The 26,038-nt window shown below is 44.1% G+C and overlaps 1 protein-coding gene across 1 annotated transcript; it reads right to left on the bottom strand.

The window, feature by feature from the left end:
• Positions 1–381: 381 nt before the first annotated feature.
• scrt1a (scratch family zinc finger 1a) lies at positions 382–4,289 on the bottom strand. The gene is made up of 2 exons (XM_064979118.1): positions 3,570–4,289; positions 382–2,543 (listed from the first exon to the last, which is right to left on the bottom strand). Exons 1-2 carry the CDS (start codon positions 3,682–3,684, stop codon positions 1,804–1,806), a joined length of 855 nt encoding a protein of 284 aa, XP_064835190.1. The 5' UTR covers positions 3,685–4,289; the 3' UTR covers positions 382–1,803.
• Positions 4,290–26,038: the final 21,749 nt, after the last annotated feature.

The raw sequence follows: 26,038 nt of genomic DNA, 5'->3' as shown, positions 1-26,038 counted from the left end.
AATAAACAGTAGAAGATGTGTTGACCTCAAACTATTCCCCCTAAATCACGTGGTGTGCAACGAAGTGTATGAAGCAGCCTCTTTGATCAACAGATGAGCGTTTTGCGTCACTTAAATCAGCCTCATAGTGTCAACAAGAGCTTTCAACAGTGCTTGTTATAGCAGAAACATGCTGTTGCATTACAGCACATGCTCCTGACGGGATCCGCTGCCATTTCAGTGTCTGAAACCTTGCACACAATCCAACACTGAATTAGTGCACAACACAGACAAACACTTCAGGAATGAACAACTTAGCCTAAACATCACACAGAACTATATTTTCTATGTATCTGATTTCTCTAAATGGTTTAGACAAACATGAACCACATCGTGTTAGATCTTTATTCATTCTTTATTATGAAGTGAGACAAAATGCCCGGTGCCATTGTGCTTTACATCGTTCAAATACTGGGCAGAAAAATCCCAGGGAAAAGAACTCCAGAAATAAGATTCATTTGATTCTTTACAGATTGTAGAAATATCATACTCATCAAAGGGTTATGTACAAGGTGTCTTGCAATAAACAGTTATTTCCCTTTGATCGGCATAGTACAAAAACAGAGGTTAGCCTATAGCTAATACAAGGCCTTTCTACCTGAATCTACTTGTTGTGCTACTATCTTTAAAAAGTTGAATTGTTCATAGTATAAGGAAGTGCTTTAATAAGATGAATGGACTTTATCGTGGCTAGAGTACGGTCATCTTATTGTGTTGATCATTCTGAGCCCTGATGCAGTGAAAGTTATCTTGTAAGTGACCCCTAAACTTACTTGTCCACTTGTGAGAGATGTGATATGGGGTAGCGCCGCCGTCGTTTGGGCCTCTGGCGTTCGTTCCACAGACTTGGTGGTGAGATGTTCTGGGTTCTAAGACTAAGATAAATACGAGGCAGGCAGTGCATAACCATTTACAAAAGGACCTCTCCCTATCCCACCCCATGGGCTTATCCATTCAATACTACACTCACTGGCGTTTCCCTGATAGGCCTATTCCATGTTTGTATGACTACTAGAGGACTGGATAAAAGGATGATGTGTGTTTAAAATGTCATAGTTATTACTCATTTATGTTTTACAAATACCATGCATTATTGCTCTATAGTTCTTTATGGTGAGACTCCCGAGAAATATTACCGACAGATTACATATAGATTTTGGCGAAAATCCTAAACTTCATAAAATTGGCATAGATTTCAGTATCATCGTTTTTTGCATGCAATATGTTTATAAAGTGGCGAACAAAAATAAGAGGATATTTAGAAAGTGGCAAATGCTTTGGCATATTCATGACGAAGGCTTGCAAAACAATACTAAATTAAAGTGCAAATGAAGATTCTACACAAAATGTAAGTAAAAAATAAATAAAGTAATAGGTAAATAGAGAAATAAGTGAATTCATAAATAGGTTTACCTCACTACTGAACACTTTTGTGGCCATTGGCAGCAATACAATATTGCCCAATACTTAAAAAAGGTTTGACCTTTTAAATTAAGACATTTTCAATGTTCTGCGAGTTTGGCAAACACATTAAATTTTGACTCATAATAGTTGAATAAGTTGTTGTTATCACGATCAAGGGTGGATAGCCCGTGGAAAAAGGTTTGGGCAAGCTACATGCGTAATCCAACATTTCCTTAGTGATGCTGTTTGCTGCAGTAGTGGATAAAACCTGTGCTGTCACCATGGAACAGGTTGTCTAGGGAATAGTATAGGGATGCCGTTGGAAGAAGTTTCATCATGTGTTCATGGATACTATACAAGTCAGTCGTCAATGGAGCTCATAGGTGAGAACTCTCCCTTAAAGCAGGCGGACTCATAGTGCTTGTTCAGGTAGGACTTTAAAGCAAAGGTCTTGTCGCATCTCTTGCACTTGTAGTGCTTGAAAGCAGAGTGCGTCTGCATGTGAGCGCGGAGGTTGGAGCGGTCGGCGAACGCCTTTCCGCAGTGTGCGCATCCAAAGGGCTTCTCGCCAGTGTGTGACCGCATGTGTCCCTGCAGCAGCCAAGGTCTACTGAAGGCCTTGCTACATATGTCACACTTGTGCTTGAGGTCGTGGGTGAGCAGATGCATGGCCATGGCAGGCATGGACACATACACCTTCCCACAGGTGGGGCACTTCTTGGCCATCTTGCTCTCCAGGCTCCGGTGGGTCTGCTTGTGCCGGCTCAGGTTGGAGGATGTGGCATACGTCTTTCCACACTCGTTGCACGTGTGACGCTGTATGGTCCTGGGGCTGCTGATGGCTTTTCTCCTCGACCTTCCGTCCGTGATGAAGAAGGCATCTACCGTGTAGCCCTCGCTCACGGCGGTGTCCCCGTTGATGTATCCGGAGGAGATCTCGGACTGGGGACTGTCAGGCTGGTCCGAGTCCGGTGCTCCGTAGTCGCTGTGGATGCCATCGCTGTGGATGCCATCGTAGATGGGGCTGGGAGAGGGGACTTTAATGCCATTGTCACTTTCACCGTCATAGACAGACGGGGTCATGTAGTCACTGATGTACCCTGTAGCATTGAAAAGAACAAAAAACGGATTTAATTATTTGTGTGATGAGGCCTACTGATTACACATTGGGTGGATTCTGGGCGCTTTATTCATGTTAATTGATGCAACAGTGCCATTCTGCCAAGTTGTAGGGCTTAATTTCTGACTCACAGCGCCTTAGCTCTGCAGCCTATTATTTCAGTAATTTACAGTTCCAACAGAGGTGGGTTGAAAGACGTTGACTTCTTTTGAAGGTCTTTTTCTACATCACTCCACCCCAAAAAAATCAATATCCCTCTATTTCAATTAGTGTACTAACCCATTTAACGACAAAGGCGGGAGGGGAATAATATCACTTCAGTAAGCCTATTATTGCATTTGCCGTTCTGACAAAGATCTCAGAATATAGGTCGATGTGCACCACTGAACGTATACATAGCCTGCACTTACATCCAGGGCTATAGGTTACTCCATGACCAAGAGATAGGAACACGCATGAATAATCTATAAAATGTACTTCTGGACAAAATACAGTCTGGTTATTCAAGTATGAGAGTACGCTCACTGTATGTTTTAAAGAGCGTAAATGATGTCTTAGAACATGATCGTTCGTTTAAAAGACCTACAGACTCCCTCCCTTCTGTATGTCTCCGTGTGTGGCTATGGTAGTGGGCTTGTACTAATTATCCAAAAGGGATACATTATAACTCAGTATTCTAATCTACGGTGTCTTGCAAATGTTGTACACTTGTGGGTTGATGCAGCTCAATTGGGGTTTAACCTTGTGTGCTCCGCTGTAGAGCACTTGAAATATCACTGCCTCGGAAAATGTGCAGAGTCGACAAAAATACAACATGTGACTGTGTTGGATACAATGTGACCGCGGGTCAGCGAAGCTCGATGTGCAACAAGCTATCTGCACGCACACAGGCTACAGTCAACGCTTAATAGGCTATACACATATAAGACCAAACAAAATATGATAAAACATTGTCTACGCAGATATTAGCCTATTAACTTAAAGTAACAGGTAATAACAGGTTTACCTTTTTCATGAAAGCGGAGGCTGAGGTCGGACCTCACTCTACCATAATGGTTCTCCAGATCAGCAGATGAGAAATCATCGAGCTTAACCTTTTTGACCAGAAAAGATCTTGGCATTTTTCCACTTTGAACAAAATAACACTCGTCCGGTGGTTAAGTCTATCACTCCTCATGCAGGGCTGAGGAAAAGGGGCTGTATAGACGTGCGGAATCGCTTCTTCGGTTCGTCGATTTGTGTGTGATCAGATGCCAGCTCAGGGGGAAAAGCCTGAGTGAGACCCCTTCCGAATCCTCACGCTGCTACTCCTTGCTGAGCTGCTGATTTTCGTGCGGCAGCGCCTTGTTCCGCTGGTCAGAAATGCAACTTCAGCACTGGATAGCTCCCTTTCAGTGCTACGCGCCTGTATAGGCAGGCAGGCAAGCAGGCTTCAGCACTGGACAGCACACCCGCAGCAAGAGATCCGTTCTTTCACTCTTCTCTCTTTCTTCCTTCCTCATGCAACTGTCCCCAGTCTTCTTACAGTTTGACCGTAGAAAATAGGCTGGTAACTGCTTCCAGGATTTGGCTCGTTTTGAACTTCAGAGAGTATATCACAGCCCCCACGTTAATATTTGCCACTCATTGTATAAATAATCACAAAAAAGCCACATAGATGAAAACGCTTTGTCTCAGCATTAGCTCCGGCTCTCTCCCCTTTCTCTCTTTCTCTGTCCTGCACTCTGTGAAGGTCTTGGGCTTTCTGAAGTCTGTTGATCAGCTGTTGGGATTTATATGGCTGCGATCAGGTGGGAGATGGAGATGGAAGTGCCTAATTTAATCCGCTAACAAAAAAAATCTCCCGGGACCAACATTGGACTAGGATGATTTATTGATTTGGTGAGTCGTCCACGATTTCTCTTTTTTTTCGTGTATAACAAATTGTCATGTTTTATCATGATGGTGACTATTATACTTTTTTTTGTAAATCATCACAGTAAATGCTAAACTATGACAAGGAAATCAAATCGAAATAAAATGAAAGTTTATTGGTCGCAAACACAGTAGATGTTATAGAGGGTGCAGGGAAATACTTGGTTACGTGTCTTAACAGTACAGTATAAATGGCAAACAACAACATGAATAATAATACAAAACAAGAAAGAAGAAATCCCTAATTTTAGGATGAATCCAGTCAACAACCCAAATATCACTGTAACAGTAATCCAAATTCAATCTATGCGTATATACACCAGAAATATACTGATAATGATATAGAATAATAGTAGGCTATAGGATATTTTTGTGTATTATTGTAGGATTTCATTTGTGCTATATTTTCTAACTAACACATTAAACACTAAACATTGAGCATGTTTAGGCTCCTTTTTTAGGGGACAGTAAGTTATCGTAAATTCATTTTTATTTGCCTAGTATATATAAGCTTTGGAGTTCGATGTGTGAAAAAGAAAAGACTGCATCTTCTACCACTTTTACAAAATCTACCCACCCGCTTAATGTTTTCAAACCAACGCTGACGTTAACCACACAACCAAAGACTGGATGTGGCTGGAGGCTTGCAGGTTACTCTTTTACATCACACCCTGTAAACCAATAGTGTTCTTTTTATGCAAATCACAGGAGCTGTGTACCAGAAGGTCCTTTTCCTCAATGATTCCTGTAGGAGCCATATGTGCGCAATTAACGGGGATCCAGGAGCAATAGTATCCTTGGTTGTTTGACATGGTGTTCTTTTTGTTCTTTACTGCAGCAGGATGCCTTTGTGTTTGTATCAGTGCTCAGCTAGTCCCCCGCTTACACTGTGCCATAGTATGGGTCAAATGTGCACTGCAGTCCGGATATGATATACAAGTTTTGATACGACTTTAATAATAAGCATAGGCTACGCACATATTCGGTTACCACTATTGCCTATACTGTAGGCTGTGCTTACCTTCGACAGAAATAGGCATACTGTAAATATAGGTTTACTTTCGTCAGAATGAAATACGCACAATCTGTCTATTTTATGTGTGAAGGTTATTGTTTTTATTGTATTATTTCTTAGCCTCGGGGATATAGCCTATGCTTTTCATGCTGATGATAGCAGTTCATAACTACTGCAGATTCACTCCTGACCCTGTCTAGCACACCATATAGAGAGGACTATAAACAACAAAGCCGCTATCCACAACACCGCGGAAACAGGGCATAAAATCACCTTGTTTTGCGGTTAACAAACTCCACCGTACCCTGAGGATAGTCATGAGGGGGTGGCCTGGCTTGTTTATGGAACGTAGAAAAAAAAGACAAGAGAGAACAGTCTATTCTGCTTGCTCCTCGCACGGAATATTCCCTGGAACTGCTGAGTTCAGCTGAAAAAGGCTGGAAAAAATATAGAAGCTCGTGCGCCTGTCATTTGCATAATAATTGTCTGGGATGTTGCTGCAACACCCAAACGTCTTGACGGAACGCAAAACAAAAGGACTCGTTGAAATTTCATTCTCTCATGTGAGTTTTAAACAAGATATATTAAAATTAACTAGTTTTGCCATTCTGCGAATATAAACAGAATGCCTCATGTACCGTTGTGCAGAGGACAAAGAGAAGGTCAAGTGGCTTGTGGCGTGAGGTGTTAGTCAAAATAGAGATACGTTAGATAGATAGGCAAGGCACCTGCATTCTCTCCAGCGATATGGTTGATCCCTCGAGGAGATGCCAAATGAATCCTAATTAAAATCCAGAACTTTTTAAACAGCAGATGCTCAGGCAGTCATGTCAATGTGCACAGTGCAAAGCAGAACATTAGTTAGTCAGTGTAGCAACCTGGTGGAGGAAGGGAATTACTCCACAGCAAGGAGCTCAAGTCAATCATTTGATTTCTCTATAATCATTGGAAATTCAATGACAAATGTATGGCTTGTGTTAACAAATTACCAATGGTTTCTTACCAAATGGCACCCTACTCCCTAAATAGTACAGTTCTTTTGACCAGAGACTTATGGGCCCTGGTTAATAGTAGTGCACTATATAGGGAATAGGGTTTCATTTGGGACATAGATAATGTTACTGGATCCAGCTGAACACAATAGATTTTAGGGCGAGATGACCATGGCTGGGACTATGTACACCCAACCACCCATATCCTATTTATTTCCCTTAGTCTTAATGTGGTCATTTGCATCACATTGTTAGTTGTAAACAACACAACTCAGAAAGTGCTTAATCTTCCAAGTCAGTTCTTCATTACAAAGATAAGAGGATTTGTTTTCGCTCTTTTTATAAGTGGGTGAGAGGAGCTCTCTAAGCCCAATTATCTGCTATAAATCCAGGCCTTGGGATTTCGCACAACTTCCTCTCCGAACAGCTAACCCTTAATTGTCCAGCCGAACGAGAGAAAACACACAGCACGTTGCTGTTAATTAAACACAACTTCTACAACAATAACATTACAACAACATTGCAATAACATTACAATAACATGATGTAATTTCCCTCAAGTCCATGCCATCCATCACCTGTCTACCCCCCAGTTTGTCCCTCGGACTCTCTCCTGTATGCATTATAATCTGGTCCACCCACCACCACCACCATCACCACTCCCTCCACCTAACCCTTCTCCGCCCCTGCTCCACCTCCCCTCCCTGGGCTTTGTCCCCACCTGGACTCGCTCCTGTATGCATTTTCATCATCTGGTCCACCCACCACCCCCTCCACTCGACCCATCTCCACCCCAGCTCCACCTCCCCTCCCTGGGCTTGGTCCCCACCTGGACATGGTTGATGTGGTCCTGGTCCTGGGAGAGAAGGCAGCTGCAGAGCCTGTCTGGCCTGCCCGTCTGCCTGCCACTACCCTATGCAGGCATGGCAGCTGGATGTAAGCACGGGCCAGGACAGCAGCACCACCTTGATGGAGTGGTGGGTGTGTGGTGGTTGAGGCCCATGGCTGTTTAATGAGAGATGTGTGTGTGCGTCTGTGTGTCTGTGTGTCTGTGTGTGTGTGTGTGTGTGTGTGTGTGTGTGTGTGTGTGTGTGTGTGTGTGTGTGTGTGTGTGTGTGTGTGTGTGTGTGTGTGTGTGTGTGCGTCTGTGCGTGTGTGCGCGTGTGCGCGTGTGTGCGTGTGTGTGTGTGTGTGTGTGTGTGTGTGTGTGTGTGTGTGTGTGTGTGCGTCTGTGCGTGTGTGCGTGTGTGTGTGTGTGTGTGTGTGTGTGTGTGTGTGTGTGTGTGTGTGTGTGTGTGTGTGTGTGTGTGTGTGTGTGTGTGTGTGTGTGTGTGTGTGTGTGTGTGTGTGTGTGTGTGTGTGTGTGTGTGACATATTAATGATAGACTCAGCTGACTGGTCCATAGGTGAATTATCCCAATATGTATATTGATACAGTCGGTTCATGATGTACTATATGGTGATACCCTAATAACTTATGAAGTATATTAACAACATCACTAAGCAAACAAAACATAGTTTTGGGGAGAACACCTGCTATTAAATATGAGGTCCATCGAAGGTCTAGCACACAGGTTGCCTACTGTTATGGGGAATGATCCCAAATTAGCATGTTCAGACAGCTTTATAATGGTGGATATAAGTACTGAACTATAGATATTCTCATCACACTTTGTAACTGAAATGTCATCTATGGATTTGTCCCAAATGGCACCCTATTGACTATTTAGTGAGCTACTTTAGACCAGAGCCCATTTGGTATGCGACCTATGTCATTATTTATAAGATAAGGACAGCTACCTCCTCTACCAAAGCATTGAGTCATCCCTACAGCCCCCACTAACGTATGGTATTAATGCTTATAGATACCACTGCCACCTCAATAAGCAATAAGACAGATGAACATTCAGCCTTAAAATCTCAACAGAAAATATCCCTTCCATTGGCAGACAATAGAATTGTATGGGCCAGTAATGCAGACTTCGTCAGCTCTATAGGTCAGTAAAGGGGATCATGAAGCGTTAGATACCATTGTGTGTTCTCCCAACATATGAAATTGTGCTGAATTCTTTGCTTTGGGTAAAGTGACTTACCCTCCCTCTCACCCATGCAGATATTATACTGTATAGCTCGAGAGGTGGAATTGGTCCTCTCATGCATCTTAAAACACATAGATTTCATAAATCTGTAACAGAGGAAAAGTTAGTGCCAGACATCCTAAATCGTGAATGACTTTAGGATTGGAGCTGGGAATAGTTGTAGAGGTTTATAAATGTAATGTAAAGATAGTGTAGCCATCATGCTTCAGAAGCCATCTGTACAATGGACAGCTTCATCAGAGACAAATAACACGTCAGCATAACTATTTACAATGACAGAGAATCCATATGTGAATCCCTCCTTTAATAGCTGTGAATATTTGGATGATGACGCCAGGCCAAAATATTACATTGTTTCCAAATATACACAAATAAAATTGAGTTCACACTGTCTTTGTAAAAAAAATCTTCTGAGAGATCTTCTTTTTCCTTTGTCTTTGTTTCTTTTTAAAGCGGTGTTGCTGCACTGTCCCTGTTGCCTTACATTGTGATTCTATAAGACTTAAGGCCTATAGCAGCCATGCATCAGCCTCTGTCTGGGGGTTCACTGTAGGGTTGAAGTAGATTGCTTTCAGACTATAGGAAGCCTATGTGTGCCAGTGAGGTGCTGCAGTGAGCAGTCGGCAGAGTAGAGGACACATTCATTTACCTCAGAGTGGTACCTGAAGATTTCACAGGCAGAAAATACACTCTGCTTTACCGGTGCTGACAAACGTTCCCTTCCGTTGATTTATTATGAGTTGTATTACAACCAAGGTAAAAGTGCAAATGGCACACAGCTTTTCAGTCATTTCCAGACAGGTATTTAATGGCTCAAGATGGCGCTGTATTTATTGTCCTGTACGTGTTAAGTGAACAAACTATTTCAAACCATATCTGTTTATGATAACGGGGTGCAGGGGCATATTATCCTGTGGGTAACATGTATTGCATATCAAGCAGTCTAGACTGTCTATCTAGGCTGATCATATGGGTTTCATCCCACACAACACATGTGTCCTGTCTGCCAGGGGTATGTGACTGCCAGGTTCCCCATCTCATCCATCACCTCAGCGCCCTGAAGATGGGGGGTACGGTACCCCCTGCTGGGCCCCCCCTCTGACCTCTCACCCGCTGACCCCCCGTGCATGAATGGTCATTAGAACTGATCTACAAGGAGTGGGCGGGAGGGTGGGGTTATTGTGTGTGTGTGTGTGTGTGCATGTGTGTGTGGTGTCAACTTATGTGTGTGTCTCCCATTACTCCATGTCCACCCATCCCAAACGGCCACCACAGTGATATGCATAGCGGCTCACATATGGGTCTTCTCTGGAGAAAATCACCTATCAGTCTAATCTGGGCCAGTCTGGAGACTGGGGTGACATTAATCTTATTTGTCATAGCCCGTCTCTGGGGATGGGACCTCCACCAGCCCCCCTAACCCTACTGTTTGGGGGGCTTCCACAGACCCCCTGTATCTCACACTGCCAGGGCCTGAACCTAATTAGATGTGAAAGTTAAAGAAGCTGAAATGGGACAAAGACAACATTATGCAGATTCATGTTTGATTTAGATTTAGTTCCATTTCTACCCCTTTTTCCTTCGACTTTCATTTCTGTTTTTGTTGTGAAAAATAAAAAGCGTTTGTGAAAGAAAGACTGAGTCTAACACTGCAAGAGAACCTTGGTGTTTGATGTTTAAATTATTGCTGTTTAAGACGTTTTTCTGGCAGGGCTTTAGTAGTGCTGCCATACTGACACCAGTGAGAACCTCAGCTATATGAAATACATTAAAGATGACTACAGAGCAACGTATGGAAGTAAAGCTGGCAAAAATCTAAGAAAGATCAAATACATTTCTGTGAATTGCAACAGCGCAGTTTCTCAAAACATCTTATAGCCAGTCATAGTCTGTCACATAATATCGAGATGAAAATACTGAGATTTTAAGATAACAAACAAGGCACCAAAAGACTTGAGACACTGTTGACTATCGCCCCCTTATAAGTGACGATTCTTAATCTCCGGGCTCTTCTGACCTTTAATTACCAGCCACACAACACAACATCCACTAACTCCTCTTATCAGACAGAAAAAGGCCTCTCTGCATCATTATATCAGTGTGAAAGCAAGAGCACAGCTAAATGACACACACACACAGACACACAGACATACACACACATGCACACACAAACACACACAGACATACACACACACACACAAACACACACACACACACACACACACACACACACACACACACACACACACACACACACACACACACACACACACACACACACACACACACACACACACACACACACAGCCATTGTCATTAGCCTGAGATGGAGAGAGGAAGACAGAGAGAGAAAGAGAGCAAGAGAGAGAGAGAGAGAGAAAGAGAAACATCCAGTCCATCGCCCCTCTTAATGAAGACCACATCAAGAGATTAGAATAAAGAAAGGCCAAGTGGTAAATTGAGAGTACATATTTGGAGCTGAGAACTCTAACCTGTTTTACATAGAGCATGTCACCAGGGGAATCGAACCAGATTAGCATTTTTATTGCTTGAGCAGAAAGCTCCGTGCAGCCAGCCAGCAGTACCCACCCCTCCCCTTTCCACCCCTCCCAGGCAGGGCCCTGGGCATGGAACCTGGAACTTGGAACATAGAACCTGGAACCTGGAACCTGGAACTTGCTTGGAACCTAGAACCTAAAGCTGGAACCTGCATGGAACCTGGAACCTGGAACATAGAAGCAAGAACCTGGAACCTGAGACCTAAAACCTAGAACCTGGTACATGGAACCCCGAACCTGGAACATAGAACCTGGGACTTTGTGAGGCATGCCTCACTGCAGTGTCACCTGTTCTCTGATTTCTCAGCAGCTACACAGCGAGTCTGTCTCGGTCATAGAGAGGAGGGGAGAGCAGCGCCTGGCTTAAAGTAAAAAATGTACCGCTGCTCTGTGTGTGGAGAGGTGTGGTTATTTGTGTTCACATTTTTACGGGTGTGATAGTGTTTAGATTTTTTTTCTGGTGTGTGTGTGTGTGTGTGTGTGTGTGTGTGTGTGTGTGTGTGTGTGTGTGTGTGTGTGTGTGTGTGTGTGTGTGTGTGTGTGTGTGTGTGTGTGTGTGTGGGTGGGTGCCTGCCTGCCTGCCTGCCTGCCTCCCTGCCTCCCTGCCTCCCTGCCTGTGTGCGTGCCTGCCTGCCTGCCTGCCTCCCTGCCTGTGTGCGTGCCTGCCTGCCTGCCTGCCTCCCTGCCTGTGTGCGTGCCTGCCTGCCTGCCTGCCTCCCTGCCTGTGTGCGTGCCTGCCTGCCTGCCTGCCTCCCTGCCTGTGTGCGTGCATGCCAAAATAATACACATCCTTCACACTTTTCTGTAAACAAAAAGATAACCCTCCTGTATATAACGTGTGAATGAAATGAATATGTGTATGACTCAAAGGGCTTTGGCACAGAGGCCGTGCAACATCATCAGTCAAGACAAATCCAATGGGGGAGAATAGAGGGGTCTTAACAGAACTGCAGAACTGAGTCTGAGCCCAAGGCAGCGTCAACCCTTCAAATGAAAGGACAAACACACTCTGTAACAGCGTGTTGTCAACACGGGGAAGAGTACACATCAGCGTGTGAGCAACAGTTTTTTCCAGCCTGCCTCACTCTATTTGTTCCGCTTTTCGCTCCTCCATTCCTTTTGGAATCACACAAGGCTGCCGAGGGGCTTCAGTGGGGGAGATGGAAGGAGAGAGGAGCGAACGATGCGGCGGCGCTATCAGATTCCGCTCTGCTTGGCTATTTTCAATTAGTCAGCTTCTTCCCTTCCAGACCTTTATTGCCTCCTCTCTCTCCTCCGACACCACCTGAGGAAGACACCATGTGGAATTCTATTAGGTGCGCAGCTCGTTTTCAGCCAATCAGACGTGGCCGTTCGCCCACTTCTTTATTTTTCGCCCACAATTCTTTATTATTGTTGCTCTCAGGTTCTTTGTCAGTGAAATGGGTTTAGGGATGGGAGGTGAGGTGGAGGCTTGACTATTTAGTTCAGCACCGATGAGCCTCATGGTCTTCTACTAGGGAGTCAAACAGCTCTTTCTCTTTCTCTGTCCCTCTGTCTCTGTCACTCTGTCTGTCTCTCTCTGTCTCTCTCTCTGTCTGTCTCAATCTCTCTCTCTCTCTGTCTCTCTCTCTGTCTGTCTCAATCTCTCTCTCTGTCTCTCTCTCTGTCTCTCTCTCTCTGTCTCTGTCTGTCTCTCTGTCTGGCTCTCTCTCTCTGTCTCTGTCTCTCTGTCTCTCTGTCTGTCTCTCTCTGTCTCTCCCTCTGTCTGTCTCACTCTCTGTCTCTGTCTCTCTCTCTGTCTGTCTCTCTCTGTCTCTCTCTCTCTCTGTCTCTGTCTGTCTCTCTGTCTATGTCTCTATCTCTGTCTGTCTCTCTCTCTCGCTCTCTCTCACTCTGTCTGTCTGTCTGTCTGTCTGTCTGTCTGTCTGTCTCTTTCTCTCTCTCTCTGTCTCTTTCTGTCTCAATATCTCTCCCTCCACTACTCAGTAGTCAGCGGTGGTTTGTGAGAGAGAGCGAGAGCCAATCTCATTATCCTTATTATTAGAGTCTAAGTGTCAAGAGGCAGACATCAGATACAAAGGAATGGGGGCGTAGGTGGCTGATAACTGATAACCTCTCTCTCTCTCTGTATCTCTGTATCTCTCTCTCTCTCTGTATCTCTCTCTCTGTATCTCTGTATCTCTCTCTTTCTCTGTATCTCTCTCTCTCTCTCTGTATCTCTCTCTCTCTCTGTATCTCTCTCGCTCTCTCTCTCTGTATCTCTCTCTCTCTGTATCTCTCTCTCTCTCTATATATATATATATATATATATATATATATATATATATATCTGTATCTCTCTCTCTCTCTCTCTGTATCTCTCTCTGTATCTCTCTCTCTCTCTCTGTATCTCTCTCTCTCTGTATCTCTCTCTCTAAGGCTGTGTCAGGCTGTGTATGGGTCTAATATCTTACAACCTACAGGTATAGATGAAGTAGTAGTACACCGAAGTGTCATGTAAAGCAGATGACATTTAATTTACAGTGTTTTTAATGAGAGCAAATCATTAGTTCTGGAAGAAAATAATGAAGGTGTCTATTACGTGCGTAATTATTTTACTAGTGTAATGGTGTATTTTTATTACCTTATGTCATGTTGACTCAAAACATTTCACATAATACTGTACCAGTCAACAAACCACTTTGTTTCCAATAAATCAAAATCCCTCCATTGGTCAATTCAATCAGGGCCCTTTTTGTCTCTTTCCCCGTTTGAATTGTCCTACCCCTGTATTGTCCTAGCTTCCTCCAGAGGGTCTTTGTGTTGTGTTCCACTGGATCCAGACTGGTCTCATTGACTAAACGTAACATAGTAAACATAAATCCGGGACACTAAAATTAGTATGACATTTGACATTTGGTATGGTTACAATAGACAGAAGGCTAAACTAAAGGAGGGTGGATGTCGGGGTGGATGTGTGGATGTATAACGCAAACGTCTACCCTAACCCTAACCTTAACCCCTAACCCCTAGCCAGCTAGCTAACGTTAGCATTAGCCACTTAGCCATCCTTAGCTAACGTTAGCCACAACAAAGTGGAACATATTGTACAAATGGCCATTCGTAACATAACATACGAATTGTAATATGTAACATATCATATGAAATGGATGATGGACATCCACAAATGAATACATGTACATACCATACAAAACCGTTTCCGGTTCCGGTTGGAGCGAGCGGTCGCATCTACACTTCGGTCCGCAGGTAGTATAACTTTTCATTACATTTCGTTTCATTACATTTCGTTATAGTACAACGGTTTGATTTGTCTAATCTTAGCAATTTCTTCTTAGCCAGCTACATAGCCGTCTTTGTATCAACGACAATTGCATAATTATCGTATTTCGTCGTCCTAACGTATCTGCCCAGCAGCTAGCTAGCTAAGCAGCTAGCTAACATCCACTGTCCACTAGCACTGTAGAAACTATTACACTCAACTGAACGACTCGATTAGCGTAGTGTCAGCTAGCTACATAGTTGTCTTCGTATCCAAGATAATTGTGCAGTTTAGAGTGTGTAGACTTAGAGTGATTATCTTAATTTACCGAGGTTAGCTAGCCAGCTATTTGTCGTCCTTAACGTAGGAAATGCTGCTAGCTAGCTAGCCAACAGCTAGCCAACCTCTACCGAATTGAACTCCAACTACCCGGTCAACATTCCGCGTCGCTCCACAGGTAGTATCACATTTTCATTTCACTTCATTACAGTACAACGGTTTGATTTGTTTGATCGTAGCTAGCCAGCTACATAGCCGTCTTTGTATCTAAGACAATTGTGTAGCCTAGAGCGATTTTCTAGGTTAGCTGGCCAGCTATTGCCGTTCTTCTAACGTAGCTAGCCAGCTAGCCCCCGAATAGCAGCACTGTAGTAACTATTACAGTACAACGGTTTGTTTTGTTTGATCGTAGCTAGCTAGCTACATAGCCGTCTTTGTATCTAAGACAATTGTGTAGCCTAGAGCGATTTTCTAGGTTAGCTGGCCAGCTATTGTCGTTCTTCTAACGTAGCTAGCCAGCTAGCCCCGAATAGCAGCACTGTAGTAACTATTACAGTACAACGGTTTGTTTTGTTTGATCGTAGCTAGCTAGCTACATAGCCGTCTTTGTATCTAAGACAATTGTGTAGCCTAGAGCGATTTTCTAGGTTAGCCAGCCAGCTATTGTCGTTCTTTTAAAGTAACGGAACGCAATCAACCTTGCTAGCTAGCCAGCTAGCCCCCGAATAGCAGCACTGTAGAAACTATTACACTCGACGGAACGACTTGATTAGTGTAGTGTCAACATCGCAGCCACTACCAGCTAGCCTACTCCAGCAGTACTGTATCATTTCAATCATTTTAGTCAACAAGATTCTTGCTACGTAAGCTTAACTTTCTGAACATTCGAGACGTGTAGTCCACTTGTCATTCCAATCTCCTTTGCATTAGCGTAGCCTCTTCTGTACCCTGTTAACTATGTGTCTATCTATCCCTGTTCTCTCCTCTCTGCACAGACCATACAAACGCTCCACACCGCGTGGCCGCGGCCACCCTAATCTGGTGGTCCCAGCGCGCACGACCCACGTGGAGTTCCTGGTCTCCGGTAGCCTCTGGAACTGCCGATCTGCGGCCAACAAGGCAGAGTTCATCTCAGCCTATGCCTCCCTCCAGTCCCTCGACTTCCTGGCACTGACGGAAACATGGATCACCACAGATAACACTGCTACTCCTACTGCTCTCTCTTCGTCCGCCCACGTGTTCTCGCACACCCCGAGAGCTTCTGGTCAGCGGGGTGGTGGCACCGGGATCCTCATCTCTCCCAAGTGGTCATTCTCTCTCTCTCCCCTTACCCATCTATCTATCGCCTCCTTTGAATTCCATGCTGTCACAGTTACCAGCCCTTTCAAGCTTAACATTCTTATCATTTATCGCCCTCCAGGTTCCCTCGGAGAGTTCATCAATGAGCTCGATGCCTTGATAAGCTCCTTTCCTTAGGACGGCTCACCTCTCACAGTCCTGGGCGACTTTAACCTCCCCACGTCTACCTTTGACTCATTCCTCTCTGCCTCCTTCTTTCCACTCCTCTCCTCTTTTGACCTCACCCTCTCACCTTCCCCCCCTACTCACAAGGCAGGCAATACGCTCGACCTCATCTTTACTAGATGCTGTTCTTCCACTAACCTCACTGCAACTCCCCTCCAAGTCTCCGACCACTACCTTGTATCCTTTTCCCTCTCGCTCTCATCCAACACTTCCCACACTGCCCCTACTCGGATGGTATCGCGCCGTCCCAACCTTCGCTCTCTCTCCCCCGCTACTCTTTCCTCTTCCATCCTATCATCTCTTCCCTCTGCTCATACCTTCTCCAACCTTTCTCCTGACTCTGCCTCCTCAACCCTCCTCTCTTCCCTTTCTGCATCCTTTGACTCTCTATGTCCCCTATCCTCCAGGCCGGCTCGGTCCTCCCCTCCCGCTCCGTGGCTCGATGACTCATTGCGAGCTCACAGAACAGAGCTCCGGGCAGCCGAGCGGAAATGGAGGAAAACTCGCCTCCCTGCGGACCTGGCATCCTTTCACTCCCTCCTCTCTACATTTTCCTCCTCTGTCTCTGCTGCTAAAGCCACTTTCTACCACTCTAAATTCCAAGCATCTGCCTCTAACCCTAGGAAGCTCTTTGCCACCTTCTCCTCCCTCCTGAATCCTCCTCCCCCTCCCCCCCTCCTCCCTCTCTGCAGATGACTTCGTCAACCATTTTGAAAGAAGGTCGACGACATCCGATCCTCGTTTGCTAAGTCAAACGACACCGCTGGTTCTGCTCACACTGCCCTACCCTGTGCTCTGACCTCTTTCTCCCCTCTCTCTCCAGATGAAATCTCGCTTCTTGTGACGGCCGGCCGCCCAACAACCTGCCCGCTCGACCCTATCCCCTCCTCTCTCCTCCAGACCATTTCCGGGGACCTTCTCCCTTACCTCACCTCGCTCATCAACTCATCCCTGACCGCTGGCTACGTCCCTTCCGTCTTCAAGAGAGCGAGAGTTGCACCCCTTCTGAAAAAACCTACACTCGATCCCTCCGATGTCAACAACTACAGACCAGTATCCCTTCTTTCTTTTCTCTCCAAAACTCTTGAACGTGCCGTCCTTGGCCAGCTCTCCCGCTATCTCTCTCAGAATGACCTTCTTGATCCAAATCAGTCAGGTTTCAAGACTAGTCATTCAACTGAGACTGCTCTTCTCTGCATCACGGAGGCGCTCCGCACTGCTAAAGCTAACTCTCTCTCCTCTGCTCTCATCCTTCTAGACCTATCGGCTGCCTTCGATACTGTGAACCATCAGATCCTCCTCTCCACCCTCTCCGAGTTGGGCATCTCCGGCGCGGCCCACGCTTGGATTGCGTCCTACCTGACAGGTCGCTCCTACCAGGTGGCGTGGCGAGAATCTGTCTCCTCGCCACGCGCTCTCACCACTGGTGTCCCCCAGGGCTCTGTTCTAGGCCCTCTCCTATTCTCGCTATACACCAAGTCACTTGGCTCTGTCATAACCTCACATGGTCTCTCCTATCATTGCTATGCAGACGACACACAATTAATCTTCTCCTTTCCCCCTTCTGATGACCAGGTGGCGAATCGCATCTCTGCATGTCTGGCAGACATATCAGTGTGGATGACGGATCACCACCTCAAGCTGAACCTCGGCAAGACGGAGCTGCTCTTCCTCCCGGGGAAGGACTGCCCGTTCCATGATCTCGCCATCACGGTTGACAACTCCATTGTGTCCTCCTCCCAGAGCGCTAAGAACCTTGGCGTGATCCTGGACAACACCCTGTCGTTCTCAACCAACATCATGGCGGTGGCCCGTTCCTGTAGGTTCATGCTCTACAACATCCGCAGAGTACGACCCTGCCTCACACAGGAAGCGGCGCAGGTCCTAATCCAGGCACTTGTCATCTCCCGTCTGGATTACTGCAACTCGCTGTTGGCTGGGCTCCCTGCCTGTGCCATTAAACCCCTACAACTCATCCAGAACGCCGCAGCCCGTCTGGTGTTCAACCTTCCCAAGTTCTCTCACGTCACCCCGCTCCTCCGCTCTCTCCACTGGCTTCCAGTTGAAGCTCGCATCCGCTACAAGACCATGCTGCTTGCCTACGGAGCTGTGAGGGGAACGGCACCGCAGTACCTCCAGGCTCTGATCAGGCCCTACACCCAAGCAAGGGCACTGCGTTCATCCACCTCTGGCCTGCTCGCCTCCCTACCATTGAGGAAGTACAGTTCCCGCTCAGCCCAGTCAAAACTGTTCGCTGCTCTGGCCCCCCAATGGTGGAACAAACTCCCTCACGACGCCAGGACAGCGGAGTCAATCACCACCTTCCGGAGACACCTGAAACCCCACCTCTTCAAGGAATACCTAGGATAGGATAAGTAATCCTTCTCACCCCCCCCCTTAATGATTTAGATGCACTATTGTAAAGTGGCTGTTCCACTGGATGTCAGAAGGTGAATTCACCAATTTGTAAGTCGCTCTGGATAAGAGCGTCTGCTAAATGACTTAAATGTAAATGTAAATGTAAATGCAAAATACATTGGCAAGAAAAAGTATGTGAACCCTTTGGAATTACCAGCATTTCTGCATAAATTAGTCATAACATTTGATCTGATCTTTATCTAAGTAACAACAATAGACAAACACAGTGTGCATAAACTAATAACACACAAATTGTATTTATTGTCTATATTGAATACATCATTTAAACATTCACAGTGTAGGCTGGGAAAAGTATGTGAACCCCTAGGCGAAGGACTTCTCCAAAAGCTAATTGGAGTCAGGAGTCAGCTAACCTGAAGTCCAATCAATGAGACTAGATTATAGATGTTGGTTAGAGCTGCCCTGACCTATACAAAACACTCACAAAATCTGAGTTTGCTATTCACAAGGAGCATTGCCTGATGTGAGCCATGCCTCAAACAAAAGAGATCTCAAAAGACCTAAGATTAAGAATTGTTGACTTGCATAAAGCTGGAAAGGGTTCATCAGGAAATGGTAAGACACATTTTCTATAAATGGAAAAAGTTCAGCCCTGTTGCTACTCTCCCTAGGAGTGGCCGTCCTGCAAAGATGACTGCAAGATCACAGCGCAGAATCCTCAATGAGGTTAAGAAGAGTCCTAGACTGTCAGATAAGAAGAGTCCTAGACTGTCAGATAAAGACTTACAGAAATATCTGGAACATGCGAACATCTCTCTTGTTCTAAACAAGAATGGTGTTCATTGGGAGATATCACAGAAGAAGCCACTGCTATCCAAAAAAAAACATTGCTGCACCTCTGAAGAGCACCTGGATGTTCCACAGCGCTACTGGCAAAATATTCTGTGGACAGATTAACCTAAAGTTAAATTGTTTGGAAGGAACACACCACTATGTGTGGGGAAAAAAAGCACAGCACACCAACATCAAAACCTCATCCCAACTGTAAATGATGGTGGAGAGAGTGTCATGGTTTGGGGCTGCTTTGCTGCCTCAGGGCCTGGACAGCTTGCTATCATCGACGGGAAAAAATGAATTCCCAAGTTTATCAAGACATTTTGCAGGAGAATGTAATGTAATCTGTATGCCAATTGAAGCTCAACAGAAGTTGGTTGATGCAACAGGATAACGACCCAAAACACAGAAGTAAATCAACAACAGAATGGTTTCAACAGAAGAAAATACGCCTTCTGGATTGGCCCAGTCAGAGTCCTGACCTCAACCTGATTGAAATGCTGTGGCATAACCTCAAGAGAGTGGTTCACACCAGACATTACAATAATATTGCTGAACTGAAACAGTTTTATAAAGAGGAATGGTCCAAAATTCCTCCTGACCGTTGTCTGATCCGCACCTACAGAAAATGTTTGGTTGAGGTTAGTGCTGCCAAAGGAGGCTCAACCAGTTATTGAATCCAAGGGTTCACTTACTTTTCCCACCCTGCACTATGAATGTTTACACAGTGTGTTCAATGAGACATGAAAACGTATCATTGTTTGTGTGTTATTATTTTAAGCAGACTGTGTTTGTCTACTGTTTTGACTTAGATGAAAATCAAATCAAATGTTATGACCAATTTATGCAGAAATCCAGGTAATTCCAAAGGGTTTATATACTTTTCTTTCTCCACTGTATCATACTAAATGGAGTTTTGCAGATGACGTACAGAATAATACAAAATGCTCTGAGACCACATTGCAGTATCACATGGCTGTCTCTATGGAACCCCCCCAGCCCACTGTAATCACTGTGGCTGGGATATAGACAGAGGTTGCTTCCCAAATGGCACCCTATTCCCACATAGTGCACTGCTTTTTACCAGAGCCTTGGTCAACCCTGGTCATAAGTACTGCACTATACAGGGAATAGGGTGCAATTTTGGATGCAGACTGGAGCGAGGAAGGGCTGGAGCTCTGGGTCCCAGGGAAGGCCTGTTCTCTGCTCTGATTGGCTGACTGACAGAGCCTTTATTGTTAACCAACAATACAGAGGGTGGAAGGAAGGCTGAAAGGCTTGTGTGGCTCAGTTGCAGCTCCTGAATCATAACCTCTCTTTGTTCATCTACTGTAAAGCAGACTGGTCTCCAGGAGGGAGAAGCAGACTAGACATATTCAATAGAGGTTATTTAATGGTCAATAGTAGAGCTTCCATTTCAAGCCTGGTTCCTCTCTAGGTTTCTTCCTCCTTTTGGAGTGTTTCCTAGCCACTGTGCTTCTGCTTCTGCATTGCTTGCTCTTTGGGGTTTAGGCCTAGCATCTGTAAAGCTCAACTGCTGTTGAAAAAAATGTGATTTATTGATTGATGTCAATTATGAAACTCTTGGTATCTGAATGATAAACCTGTTTTACAGCAAAAATAAATAAATTGTGGGTCAATCTGATAGTAAAAACATTTGGAGAGGAATTAGAGAGCACTGACATTAAGTATATTAACATACGTAACAAAATGATGTAGAATTCCTGAGATGGTCACTGTCCACTTTCATGTGGTTCTGAAATTCAGAATGCTGATTATGTTGCTGTCCATTGAAGTGGGGCTGAATCTCCACTATTATAGACTTTCAGTATGTGAAGCTTTGGTTGCGAGTTTCTCTTCCTCCCCCCTCTTTATCTCTCCCTCCCTCCATCCCTCTTTCACTCTCTCTCTCTCTCTCTCTCTCTCTCTCTCTCTCTTTCTCTCCCCCCCACCTCCCTCCCTCCCTCCAGATGGTTGAGGTGAAACATCCTATCTGTCTCTGAGTTAGGGAGGACATGGGGAGACACACTCCATCAGACATACATAGGCTAGTGTACTGCACGCACCCCTAACATCTCCATGTAAACATCTGCATGGACATGACAGCCCACGATGAATCACCACAGACAGACAAGAGGGTCACAGATGTAAATAGACCGTGGTTCTGTCAGGGCCCTGGTCAAAAGTAGTGTATTCTAAAACGAATAGGGTGTCATTTGTTCCTTGACCTCCGAGTGACCCTATCCAGTGTTCACAGTGTCCGTTACTAATAGTAATATAGAAGTAACACACAACTACAATATTGCCCTTCCTGTAACTATCACATTCAAATACAAAGTGCAATAATTCTTACAGTTTTTTTTTGATTGCTAAATGACAGTGGACACAACTGGAGTCACATGTGCAAAACTCTAACTACAGTCTGCACAGCAGCAGTTCATGTGGACCAAACTCTAGTTCGTTTTTCATTGCTTGAACACAGTTTTCAAAACTCTACACACTTATCCCATGACTTTAACCACAACCTGCACAACACTGTGGATTTACAGCACTTTGTTCAAATGCTAACACACTGCTGTCAAAACTGTGAACCACACATTCAAAATGGAATAGATTTCAGCCTTGTGCCTTTCGAACACTGCTGATCGCAATTTCAGCTGAAAGGCTAAGCAGGTGTCTTGTTTTAGACTTGTTAGTGAACACACACACATATTACAGTATATATAGGTAGAGCTCAGAAAGACTAATTTTGGAAATGGAACAAGGAAGATGGGTTCGTGGAGGGAGAAGGGTGGCAGGGAGAGGGCGGATGCGTGGAGGAAGACAAAGAAGACAAAGAGCTGTTATTTCAGATGAAATAAGGGCTACACTTATAGACCATGTCGTGAACCATGGTCTCTCATTGAGAGAGACAGGGTTGAGGGTGCAACCCAATCTGCAAAGATCTACAGTGGCATCTGTAATGCGAATTTTCCATCATACAAACAGGTGAGAGTTACATCCTTACAGTAAATGAAAACATTACAGGAATCTATTTTGTATTGCAATTATATAATATTTACACAGACCCACTGGCTCCAGGTCATCTACAAGTCCATGCTAGGTAAAGCTCCGCCTTATCTCAGTTCACTGGTCACGATGGCAACACCCATCCGTAGCACGAGCTCCAGCAGGTGTATCTCACTGATCATCCCTAAAGCCAACACCTCATTTGGCCGCCTTTCGTTCCAATACTCTGCTGCCTGTGACTGGAACGAATTGCAAAAATCCCTGAAGTTGGAGACTTTTATCTCCCTCACCAACTTCAAACATCTGCTATCTGAGCAGCTAACCGATCGCTGCAGCTGTACATAGTCTATTGGTAAATAGCCCACCCATTTTCACCTACCTCATCCCCATAATGTTTTTATTTATTTACTTTTCTGCTCTTTTGCACACCAATATCTCTACCTGTACATGACCATCTGATCATTTATCACCCCAGTGTTAATCTGCAAAATTGTAATTATTCGCCTACCTCCTCATGCCTTTTGCACACAATGTATATAGACTCCACTTTTTTTCTACTGTGTTATTGACTTGTTAATTGTTTACTCCATGTGTAACTCTGTGTTGTCTGTTCACACTGCTATGCTTTATCTTGGCCAGGTCGCAGTTGCAAATGAGAACTTGTTCTCAACTAGCCTACCTGGTTAAATAAAGGTGAAATAAATAAAAAATAAATAAATAAATAAATATATTACAGTAAGTTTGACTGTAAAATATATTTTTTACAACAGGACCCAAAGGCTGCCCCCAACAGGGGGAAGATGAAAAATATTTTCCTATGCTCAGGAAAATGCTATTGTTGACATGGTTGTTGTCAACAATGCAATAAAACTGCGGGATATTCAAGATAGAGTGCTGGCTGATAATGATATATTTGAAAATGTTAATTCTGTCAGCACAACAACTATTGCTCAAGTCCTAAAGAAACACCAAGTTACAATGAAACAGTTATACACTGTACCGTTCGAGAGAAACAGTGAACAGGTAAAAGAGCAAAGATACCAATATGTCCAGGTAAGACGTCTGAGGTTACGTACACAGCTATACAAAATATTTACAGTTAAAAAAAACACTAGCATTTCTACAGTAAAACTGTGCACTTACTGTTTTTCAGAGAGTAATGGAGGTGGAAGCACTGGAAAGACCACATTCATTTGTATTTATCGATGAAGCTGGATTTAACCTTGCCAAAACACGGCGCAGAGGAAGGAATGTTATAGGTCAAAGGGCCACTGTGGAGGTTCCAGGCCAAAGGGGGAAAAATCCCCATGTGTGCTGCAATGGCCAATGATGGTTTGCTTCTCAACACACCACTCATTGGCCCATACAACACAGAAAGGCTTATAGCTTTCCTAGAACAGCTCTATGCTCAGCTAGTGCCAGCAGAACAGGGGGAGCCAGTAAGAAACCCCCAAGTTTTTGTCATAGTTTGCGATAACGTTGCTTTTCACCACTCTGCAGCTGTCACAGATTGGTTTGCAGCACATCACATATTTATGGTTTTGTACCTGCCTGCATATTCACCCTTCCTCAACCCAATAGAGGAGTTTTTCTCTGCCTGGAGGTGGAAAGTGTTTGGTCACCACCCACATGACCAAATGTCTCTTTTGGAAGCCATGCGTGCCGGATGTGAGGACACGAGTCCAGAGGACTGCCAGGAATGGATAAGGCACTCCAGAAGGTTCTTCCCCAGGTGCATGGCAAGAGAAAACATTAGATGTGATGTTGAAGAAAACCTGTGGCCTGATGCTAGAGAGAGGCAGGATTAGCCCCTCAATTATTTGTTCGAATTACAGTATGTACTTTTAGTTTCTACCTTTTTTTTCTCATTACTGTAATTCCGTAAATTACTACAGACTATTGAAGCAAACTGCTAATTTTCATTTACCTTAAAGAATTGTTATGTTCTAAAAAAAAATGTAAATCATGTGAAAGAATGTCACTCTTTTCTTTGAAGAAAATATTACTTTGTATGAAGTCACTGAAATTGTTCAAACTGTAAAGATGAAAAGTTTGTATTTTCTGTATTGGTGTTTGATGCTAGTGTTTTTACTCTCAGTGTGTTCTGAGAGACAGTGTGTGTTATCTCAGTGAGGGTTGTGCATAGTGTTTGGCTGCACTGAGCGTGTTTTGAGCCATGTGTTAAGAGTTGTGTTGCTTGGAATGAGTTTTGCAGGTGATGTGAACTGTTTAGCTCAGGTGACTGTTGGTAGTGCAGACTGTAGTTAGATTTTTGCACGTGACTCCAGTTGTGCCCACTGTCGTTTAGCAATCGAAAAAAACTGTAATGTTTTGTACACTCAGTGTATATCTGGCTTATATATTCAATAACAGCACTGGCTAATCTCTGCAACATTGTACAATACTGTATAGTCAAGGTTCAGATTGTAATTCATGACCCCAATGACAAGTGGACAGAAGGCTATCTGTTCTTTTGTATCCAACTGGTGTTGTGTGCTACACAGAGAAAGGACCCTATTTTCAATATGCTATTTACATTTAATTTGTTACAAAAAATCTAGAATGCACCCTAGAGGCTTTAATATTCTTATATTCATAATAAAACATGCTGAAACGCCATTAAAGCCTGGCTATCATTATTTTATTGCCACAATAGTTTTCCTCCCTAGTGTGTGTGTGTGTGTGTGTGTGTGTGTGTTCATTCTAATGAACAATCAGAATTACTGTTTTAGTTTGCGCAGTTCAAGTGGCCTATACGTCACCACTGATGTCTCATACAGCACCAGGAGAGAACAGACCTGCCTACAGATGTAGGATCTTCATTTGATCACTCCTTTGTTGCTGAGAATTTTACTACAATGCTGGAAATGCCAACTTGTAGTGCATTCATTGTTTAAAAAGTATTCTAAAGTTAGTAAAATGTCAGACTTGATTTGTCCTAACGAAAAATGTATCAACCCTTACAAAAACATGTCTGTTAATTATAATCCACATAGTAATTCACATTTCCTGTTGCTGCAGGATTATTTTCCTGCTGTAGCAAACTGGCTCAAATTAAGATCCCAAATCTGTATGACAGAGACTTGAATGTCAGGAGTGGTGGTAGAGATTATATTAAGCAGAATATAATATACAGTGCCTTGCGAAAGTATTCGGCCCCCTTGAACTTTGCGACCTTTTGCCACATTTCAGGCTTCAAACATAAAGATATAAAACTGTATTTTTTTGTGAAGAATCAACAACAAGTGGGACAATATCATGAAGTGGAACGACATTTATTGGATATTTCAAACTTTTTTAACAAATCAAAAACTGAACAATTGGGCGTGCAAAATTATTAAGCCCCCTTAAGTTAATACTTTGTAGCGCCACCTTTTGCTGCGATTACAGCTGTAAGTCGCTTGGGGTATGTCTCTATCAGTTTTGCACATCGAGAGACTGAAATTTTTTCCCATTCCTCCTTGCAAAACAGCTCGAGCTCAGTGAGGTTGGATGGAGAGCATTTGTGAACAGCACTTTTCAGTTCTTTCCACAGATTCTCGATTGGATTCAGGTCTGGACTTTGACTTGGCCATTCTAACACCTGGATATGTTTATTTTTGAACCATTCCATTGTAGATTTTACTTTATG

The sequence above is a fragment of the Oncorhynchus masou genome, chromosome 12 (assembly GCF_036934945.1).
Source record: "Oncorhynchus masou masou isolate Uvic2021 chromosome 12, UVic_Omas_1.1, whole genome shotgun sequence".
Taxonomy (NCBI): Eukaryota; Metazoa; Chordata; class Actinopteri; order Salmoniformes; family Salmonidae; genus Oncorhynchus; species Oncorhynchus masou.
The sequence above is the reverse complement of the archived record's forward strand: the minus strand, read 5'-3'. Positions and strand labels throughout refer to the sequence as shown.

Excerpts from the sequence above, each read along its gene's own strand:
- scrt1a (XM_064979118.1), bottom strand. The coding sequence starts at position 3,684 with ATGCCAAGATCTTTTCTGGTCAAAAAGGTTAAGCTCGATGATTTCTCA. Across the intron at positions 2,544-3,569 it reads CCTCCGCTTTCATGAAAAAG|GGTACATCAGTGACTACATG; the intron begins GTAAACCTGTTA and ends TCAATGCTACAG.